At 34.6% G+C, this 9,645-nt stretch overlaps 1 protein-coding gene across 1 annotated transcript; it reads left to right on the top strand.

The window, feature by feature from the left end:
• The first annotated feature begins 4,153 nt into the window (after window positions 1-4,153).
• On the top strand, window positions 4,154-8,869 carry cfap73 (cilia and flagella associated protein 73). Its single transcript, XM_030144179.1, has 7 exons — window positions 4,154-4,223; window positions 4,333-4,444; window positions 7,481-7,573; window positions 7,654-7,845; window positions 8,151-8,372; window positions 8,470-8,628; window positions 8,711-8,869. The coding sequence occupies exons 1-7, from the start codon at window positions 4,180-4,182 to the stop codon at window positions 8,834-8,836; spliced, it is 948 nt and encodes a 315-aa protein (XP_030000039.1). The 5' UTR covers window positions 4,154-4,179; the 3' UTR covers window positions 8,837-8,869.
• Window positions 8,870-9,645: the final 776 nt, after the last annotated feature.

Genomic DNA, 9,645 nt, shown 5'->3' with positions numbered 1-9,645 from the left:
AACACCTATCAATCATATATCTGAACCTCATGTTTCAGGGGTCACATCACTGGTTTCTATTGAAGTGAATGCAGATCACAAATTTTTACAAAACATGTGGGTGTTATACGTTGCCACGATGAAATCCCCTGCAGACAGAGCTGTTTACAGGAAGTCGTCTTGTATTTTGGTTTTTTAGAAGAACTACATTACAGTAAGTGTCTGGAAGTAATGATGTTGTGCTTTCTGTGAAGTTAACATTCATCACACTGGATAATGATGAAGAGTATATTTTCTTGTCAAAGCCACAGATTATCCAGGCAACTGATATAAAAATACCCCAAGAGACTGTACAGAACAGAAACCCTTATTCCAGGAAGCATTACAGTTCTCAGACTCAGATAAAATAGATACACGTGATCTTCATCATCACCCTCGCAGACATGAGCTAACACTTCCTGACTGGTTTCACGCCCTTTTTCAAAGCGGTTAACACAGATCTCAGAAATGTCTTTCTCATTTATGAATCGGTAATGCCCCTGAACTTTTCAATCGACATTCGGTTCTCATTGATTTGTAAAGGATGCTACCAATGTAATGCAAAATGCAAAGGAACATATGGCAAAAAAAAAAAAAGCTAAGATAGGTCAAAAACACCATGGGAATATGTGATGCAGTACAACAGTAACAAAAAAAATTGGTTTCTGGTCACCCGATATTCTTCATCCTACCCTCATCAGAACAACTCTTTCACACTTCCATCAGATTCCAAGGACCTCTTTACTGTAACAGTTTACCAAGTCATACTAGTAACTGCACCAGCTCAGAGGCTCAGGAATCAAATCACAGCCTTTTTGTCAGGTCAGTTAAGCAATGCAATATCATAATAGCTAACTCTATTAACCCTTTCATGCATGAATTATGAGAACCTTAGTCGAGATTTTTTTCCTGAGTGTTTTTATTCTTTAGGCATGAAAAAACAATGCAACTGATTTTTTTTTTAAATAAACCTGTTTTTTTATGAAGGTAGATTTGTTTCTTTATTGCTTTAACTAAAAAAAAATTATAAATTAAAAAAAAGTGTTTGAATGAAAAAAAATTTACGACCCAAAAATTGCATTTGAACACGTTTTTTTCTTTGACTGAAGTGAAAAAAAATTTTTTAATTGATTTTTTTTCTTTTAATGAAATTTTTTTTTTTTTTTTTGGTTAAAGTAATAAAGAAACAAATCTACCTTCATAATTTTTTGTGGAGTTCCAACAATGTCCTCTCCACTGGACACCGTGTGTTTAATTTTTGATGGAAGGAATGCAATATCAGAAAGTGATATAGTGTGTGAAAACTCTAAAATCAAAACATTTTTAATGCAGCTAAACTGATGTTTTCTCACATTTTATCATATTCCCAGTTTTTACTAGCAATTGATTTACACTCAAACATGTTACTGCAGATCAGGTTTATCAAGTAAAGCAAAGTCACAGCAATGGTATGAATGTCAGTGTATGAGATAGTGCATAAGTGTCCACTGTGCTGGTTGATATGGAACTAAAACAACAAAACCCATGAATATATTAGAGAACAGCTGTAGAATAGATGTCCACTGGAGTGACCCCTATGCATGAAAGGGTTAATATTATTTACTAGTCATACTCAGACATACTTTCACACCTTGTTTTTAGCTGTATTTTTATTTTTTGGAGTTATTTGCTTTGCTTCAGTCATTATGTACTGCATTTATTCAAATTTTTTTCTAAAGGAAAACTTAGCTGTATCACAACAGATGTCTGAATTTGTCCAGTCTATGTGTTTACTGTAGATTGTACATGTCAGCTGTACTCTATGGGTACAGAAAGCTCTCAGTCACAGTAAAAAAAAAAAAAAAAAAACAAACTGTAAAAGAATTGAAAAGATGTTGTAATATTCTTGTTTGTCTGTTTTGTATCAGCAGATGCTACACGCATAAAGTACATGTTGGGGTTGAACTGGTTCATACAGACTATTATTTCACACTGTGTAGAGACTGGTTGAAAGAATATGTTAATTCAACCAAAAGTTATGCTGGAGGTATTTGTTTTTGTCATAATGCCCAGGGCCTGTGTGAGTGAGAAAGTTCTTAAGAAAACTGCAGCCTTAAACTTCTGAATGAACTGACAGGCATAGTCAATAAGCTCATGGTCATAGTAGAATATTTATCAGCTGTTTTTTTTGTTGTTTTTTTTTTGCTAAAATTATTCATCGTTATTTTACACTTGTTTTATTAATCACCATAAAATGATGCTTGCTTCAATAGACAATAATAAAGATATGTGGTTTTTTTCCATTAATTTTATTTTGTTTTTGGCAAAAAAAAAAAAAAAAAAAAGAATAAAATCCCCCCTGCTTATTTCATGATATGGTTTGGTCCAGGTGCCAGAGCTCCTGGCTAATGCTAGCAAATATACTTCCATCCAAAAAGTAAAACTATACTTCATTTGTACTTGCATATCAATGTAAAAAAAAAAAAAAAAAAAAGTCATACTGTTATCATTAAAGGGTCATATTTTCTAAACTCACTTTTATCAGTCTTTGGTACATTTATTTGTGTATTTGAACCCTAATAGTTCAAAAAGTTTGAATTTGAACCCTCCAGGTGCTGCAAAGCTATCTTTATATTCATTTTAGCAAACATTGAGTGGATTTCTACAACTCGTTTTAATTCCTGCTTAATTAGTTACATCTATAACTAGTTACGTCATGACATTTGGACAAACAAGGTCAAGACTTCCGACGAACATTTCTCCGAGTACACCATAATTGTTTGTCAGCAGCAGCAGTTGTAGTCCAAACTGAAAATATGTCCAAACTTCAAGCTGATTACCTAAAATGTTCAGTTGTTGGTTGTATTTACGAACACAAGTGGCTGAACGGGACAGAGCAGCACAGCCAACAACCTGGAGGGGGTGGGGTGTGAAGTGGATCATTTACATTTAAAGGGCCAGCGCTCAAAACGACCTTTCTGGTGTCATTACTCAGAAATGGGGTTGAAGATGGACCTGTGGAGTTGAATTAATGAAGAATTCAGACCCAAACCAAGGTTATTATCATTAACGAAAATGAACGAAATGACGAAAATTAAAATTGAAAAAACATTTTCGTTAACTGAAATTAATAAAAACTGTAATTAAAGTAAAAAACATAACTAACTGAAACTGTATTGTGTGCTTACAAAACTAACTAACACGTATAAAAATTATGGATAAAATTCCCTTAGTTTTCGTCTTCATCAATGTTGATACAGGATAGAACATGTGAAAATTTCGTCTAAGATCAGTGGTATAAGACAGGTATAGAAGTGACACTGTGTATTGATTGCACCCCCACCTACATTACCCCCTCCAACCTGCTATTGGTAATTTATACGTCGTACTGTACGTATGTTTGTGTCTCCGTTCAGTCAGACCCACCCTAACCTGACCCCCAAATAAAGGGTCCACGGTAACCTCACTTATTTCTTTGAATAGGATGGTGAGGAAGATAAAATATATGAAAAAACTGAAACTAATATTAAAACTAAACTAAAACTAAGCATTCAGAAAAAACGACAACTAATAAAAACTAGCAAACCTGCTCTAAAAACTAATTAAAACTAACTGAATTAGAGAGAGAGAGAGAAAAAAAGTCAAAACTAAATAAAACTAAACTATAATTAAAAATCCAAAACTACTATTACCTTGACCCAAACATAGCATTTACAGTTTATGAAGACCACAGGGAGATGTTTTAAAATGTATAATTCCATTTTCAATATCACTCCTCTAAAAGATGTTTTTAAAACATAAACATGGCTTGCACTTTTCTCATCAATCTTGCACAAACTCATAAAATCTACTGTAAGCAGAATATTGATCTATACCTGCACAGTGTTGTTTTCTTACAGTTTCCATCCGGTGTTGCAGTGGAGGGGCCCAAAGTGATATTATTTTCACAGGGCCCCAAATCCCTGGCGGCACCCCTGCATATTGTATAAGTCTGTTTTCTGATTGTTTTCAGGGTGGTGTTGTAATGATGGACGGTGCCTTTAAAAGTTCCTCCTCTTCGTTACCATAGAAACAGCGCAACGCACACATGGGCAGCATGCTAAACTTCGTTAGCATAACAGGAAGAGAAGACTAATAAAAGTTAGAAATAGTTTTAAAGGCCACTGGAGACTGCAACAAGTCATGGATCTGAGGGCCAGCTGTGAGGAGCGGGTTTCACCGAGTCTGTATGTGGAGCTTTTCTGCTCATGTGCGTGTGTGAACCACAGGAAAAAAAAAAAAAAAAATCACAGCGATCAATGTTAATAAGTTTGTCCTGTGTTTGTGTGTGAACAGAGGGGTGTCCGCCGGGGGAACCTGGCGTGATTGGACCGACTGTTTTTTTGAAACGCAGAAGATACGCCGGGAGGACGCAGAACTTAGCGCAAAATTCGAGGAGCGCAAACAGGTAGCCCACTGAACAGGCTAGTTTAGTTTACATCAGTGAAGTGGGATCAAAGTACTGAGTAGAAATGCCTGTGTAGTATTATAAAGTAAAGTTCAGAATTATAAATGTTTCTTAACCCATGAAGACCCAATGCTTCAATTATGGTAGTTCTCAAATGAGTTTTTCTTTATATTTAACATTTTTAAAGTGATTTATCACCATTTATGATAATATTACCTTCTGTGTTTTGCATTTTTCATTGTAAATAATCTATTTTCCTATATTTAATTCTCGGATCATATAGATGTTCATAAAAACTCAGATTAAATTCAAAGGTTATTACATCAAAATAGAGAAAAACTGAGGAGCGCAAACAGGTAGCCCACTGAACAGGCTAGTTTAGTTTACACCAGTGAAGTGGTATCAAAGTAAGAATACAACTGAGTAGAAATGCCTGTGTAGTATTATAAAGTAAAGTTCAGAATTATAAATGTTGCTTAACCCATCAAGACCCAATGCTTCATTTATGGTAGTTCTCAAATGATTTTTTTCTTTATATTTAACAATTTTCTAAGTGATTTATCACCATTTATGATAATATTACCTTCTGTGTTTTGCATTTTTCATTGTAAATCATCTATTTTCCTATATTTAATTCTCGGATCATATAGATGTTCATAAAAACTCAGATTAAATTCAAAGGTTATTACATCAAAATAGAGAAAAACTGAGGAGCGCAAACAGGTAGCCCACTGAACAGGCTAGTTTAGTTTACACCAGTGAAGTGGGATCAAAGTAAGAATACAACTGAGTAGAAATGCCTGTGTAGTATTATAAAGTAAAGTTCAGAATGATAAATGTTGCTTAACTCATGAAGACCCAATGCGTCATTTATGGTAGTTCTCAAACGAATTTTTCTTTATATTTAACATTTTTTAAGTGATTTATCACCATTTCTGATAATATTACCTTCTGTGTTTTGCATTTTTCATTGTAAATCATCTTTTTTCCTATATTTAATTCTCAGATCATATAGATGTTCATAAAAACTCAGATTAAATTCAAAGGTTATTACATCAAAATAGAGAAAAACTGAGGAGCACAAACAGGTAGCCCACTGAACAGGCTAGTTTAGTTTACACCAGTGAAGTGGTATCAAAGTAAGAATACAACTGAGTAGAAATGCCTGTGTAGTATTATAAAGTAAAGTTCAGAATTATAAATGTTGCTTAACTCATGAAGACCCAATGTGTCATTTATGGTAGTTCTCAAATGATTTTTTTTTTTTATATTTAACTATTTTTTAAGTGATTTATCACCATTTCTGATAATATTACCTTCTGTGTTTTGCATTTTTTTAATTGTAAATCATCTATTTTCCTATATTAAATTCTCAGATCATATAGATGTTCATAAAAACTCAGATTAAATTCAAAGGTTATTTCATCAAAATAGAGAAAAACTGAGGAGCGCAAACAGATAGCCCACTGAACAGGCTAGGTTAGTTTACACCAGTGAAGTGGGATCAAAGTAAGAATACAACTGAGTAGAAATGCCTGTGTAGTATTATAAAGTAAAGTTCAGAATTATAAATGTTGCTTAACCCATGAAGACCAAATGCTTCATTTATGGTAGTTCTCATGAATTTTTCTTTATATTTAACATTTTTGAAATGATTTATTTCCATTTCTGATAATATTACCTTCTGTGTTTTGCATTTTTCATTGTAAATAATCTATTTTCCTATATTTAATTGTCGGATCATATAGATGTTCATAAAAACTCAGATTAAATTCAAAGGTTATTACATCAAAGTAGAGAAAAACTGAGGAGCGCAAACAGGTAGCCCACTGAACAGGCTAGTTTAGTTTACACCAATTAAGTAGGATCAAAGTAAGAATACAACTGAGTAGAAATGCCTGTGTAGTATTATAAAGTAAAGTTCAGAATTATAAATGTTGCTTAACTCATGAAGACCCAATGCTTCATTAATGGTAGTTCTCAAATGAATTTTTCTTCATATTTAACTATTTTTTAAGTGATTTATCACCATTTCTGATAATATTACCTTCTGTGTTTTGCATTTTTCATTGTAAATCATCTATTTTCCTATATTTAATTCTTGGATCATGTAGATGTTCATAAAAACTCAGATTAAATTCAGAGGTTATTACATCAAAATAGAGAAAAACTGAAGAAAAAGTGACTTTTTCAAAACATATATATTATTAACTGAATGTAAAAATAAGTGTTTCCAACCACTGTCACTGATCCAACTCCATGGGTTTTACTGGTGAATCAATGTTGTAGAAGATGATGTTCATTATGTGGAGCCTCTGAACGTCCAAATGGGTCATACCATGAAAAGATGACAAACTGCATTTTACACCAATTATTTACATGGATTGATAGAAAAAGTGGATCAACAGGTAATAGGCAGTTTAGATCAGTAGATGGTTCTGGTTGCTGTTTGGAGGCTGTTTGGATCTTTATGGGTTAAGTAAAAATACTACGAAATGAAAATAGTATCATCATCTTACAATAGCCAGTATTCTTTATATTGAGTGGATCATTTCTGTTGGATCCTGTTTTTATCATTGATAAGTTGATCCTGTATGTCAGATATGTTTTTTCACCTATAAATGCAAAATAAATGTCCCCATTCTTTTTTAAATAGGTCTGCACACTGTTGTCCATAAAGTTGGATTCAAATATTTTTACCTTTTCTCATGAAATGATAATGTGATCTATGTTTGATAGATAAAGTGTAACTGGGATTCAGTATGTAATCATTGCACCTGGTCAAAGGTGATTACTAATGTGTATAAATAGGAATAAAAAGAGGGATCTGTCTGGAAACAAAATTATTCCAAGTTTATGGGCAACAGTGTATAATGACACATAAAGTAACAGAAAAACTGCAATACTTACAACTACAGTCTCCTAATGTATCACAATACTAAATGTTGTGCGTCTTCTTTCTTGTCACTCACTGCCTCCCTGTTAATGCACCCCAACTCTTCATAAATGATAACAGCTGGATGTGTTTTGATGCAGGCGTTGGAGAGGGTGCACCAGCGCAAAGATGAAGTGCTGAAAGAATCCACTAAGATAAGGGAATTTTACTTGAGCTATGATGAGTTTCTCCAGGTAACATTTGAGGAGACTGAACGCATTGATTTTTCAACTGATTTCAGCAGCTAAAGTCCAAAATTTCTCCCTGTATGTAGGGTAAAGATGCAGGCCAAACACTTGAGACAGCAGAGAAAGAAACAAAAGAGGTGCTTCTAAAGGAGGCAGAGATACAGAAATTAAAGGAGGAATATAATCAGCTGAAGGAGAGGAAATGTGAGCTTCTGCTTCAAGAGGAGAAGAGCTCCGTATATCAGGATTTCATGGAGCGATCACTCAAATTCACTAAGGTATTGTAAGGATTATTATATCAAAGGGCAATGTGTGACTAAACTACATTTGTCTTTGCTATTTATCCTGGGCTTTTACTTAACCATCTGTCATTTTAGTCTTTTTTGCAGGGCATAGGGTCAGCTAAAGTCAAAGGATACAATGGATTAAACTCATCTTTACTAGCTGCTACTGTTACAAATTACACATTTATTTCTAGCTCTAAAAACATAACATGCCTATTACAATTCATCTTTTTCATGTTCCTATTGGTCCATAACTCATTCTACTCATTCTCTGTCTCGTGTGTGTGTGTGTGTTGCAGTTTGAAGACCTGCAGGAACTAACAGGTCATTTAGAGAGTCTTCTGCTCATCAAAGATCAGCTGTCTCAACGGGAGAATGATGCACAGGAACAGCTTGACCAGCAGAAGAAAGCCCTGCTGATGGTGGAGGACCAGCATCGCTTGATGATACTGCATAAGAACAACCAGCTGTCCCAACTCCAGACCGAGCTGGAAAAGACTCGTACTGAAGCTCTCATATGGGTACCAGACATAAACATGGATCAAAGTCTGTCCACATTGCCGTAGGACTGAACTACATTCTTGTGTATGAAATTCAGTGGTCCCTGTCTTCATACAGGAACGGAAATGGAACCACTTTCAGGACACTGCTGCAAAGAAAACACTCCTGCTGGGAAAGATTAAGATGGCGACCCTCAACCTTTATGAAGTGACAGGAGGCGATATAGAAGGAGAGGAGGGTGTGGATGTGAATGCCACAGAGACTCAGCTGCAAAAGGTAGTATGTCCTGTGACCGAGAGGCTAATTAACAGCCAGACAAGAGAAAATAATCTGAACACTGTCTGCTGCCCTGTTTCAGGTCAGGATCTTCATCCAGGACAATGACGCCATAGTGAAAGAACATCAGTCTGCCTCACACCAAAGCGATGAAGGACAGAAGAGAGACAAGGCCAAAAAGCACAGTTCAACTCATAATAAACAATAAAAACATAAAAACACTAAGAAATTACAAAACTAATAATTCATGTAGTTAGATTGTCAAATGTTCTAATTCAACAGAACTGAAAGTCCCTGAGACTGAACTTCAAAAATAGTTCAGTCAGTAAAACTTGTAACTTTTGTTGTATTGTGGGTATAATATGTTGACTGGATGTAACTGGGATCAAACACAAAATGAACACCTTCTTTCAGCCTGTAAAAGATCAGCAAGATGTTTCAAAAGGCACAGTTTTTATAGTTAATATAAAATTTGTTTGTGTGTGTGTGTGTGTGTGTGTGTGTGTGTGTGTGTGTGTGTGTGTGTGTGTGTTTGTGTGTGTGCTTATCCTCCCAGTGAACATCTACCAGTGTTTTTTTTTTTTTTTTTTTCATTAATTTGACATGCATTAAATTCTTATTTCAAATTTGTCAGTTTGATAGAAATGGCTCTTATTTTATATCTCAATGCCTTAATCCCCAGCTCCTGTTTTACCATGACAAAATGTCATGGTTAAGACACTAAACTCAAAATCCTCCCCAACACTAAGTCAACTTTGGATCAAAGAACCTGCCAAATGGAAATGAAGATGTGATTCTAAGCCAAAGGACCTTTAACGCCACATTGTGGCCATTTCTGAAAACTGCAGCTAGTGTTTCAAAACTATGAAAACATTTGATTTTAACCCATAAACACCCAAACATCCATCACCAACCACAACTATCTACTGATCTAAACTGTTTAATACCTGTTGATCCATTAATCCTATCAATCCATGCAAAATATTGGTGTAAAAAGTAGTTTGTCATCTTTTTATG

Source organism: Sphaeramia orbicularis, chromosome 9, assembly GCF_902148855.1.
Source record: "Sphaeramia orbicularis chromosome 9, fSphaOr1.1, whole genome shotgun sequence".
NCBI lineage: Eukaryota > Metazoa > Chordata > Actinopteri > Kurtiformes > Apogonidae > Sphaeramia > Sphaeramia orbicularis.
The sequence above is the reverse complement of the archived record's forward strand: the minus strand, read 5'-3'. Positions and strand labels throughout refer to the sequence as shown.

What these genes read in the sequence shown, in the direction of transcription:
- cfap73 (XM_030144179.1), top strand. Translation starts at nt 4,180, where the DNA reads ATGGATCTGAGGGCCAGCTGTGAGGAGCGGGTTTCACCGAGTCT. An exon ending in AATTCGAGGAGCGCAAACAG is followed by an intron (nt 4,445 to 7,480) that starts GTAGCCCACTGA and finishes GTTTTGATGCAG; the next exon opens with GCGTTGGAGAGGGTGCACCA. An exon ending in GCTATGATGAGTTTCTCCAG is followed by an intron (nt 7,574 to 7,653) that starts GTAACATTTGAG and finishes CCCTGTATGTAG; the next exon opens with GGTAAAGATGCAGGCCAAAC.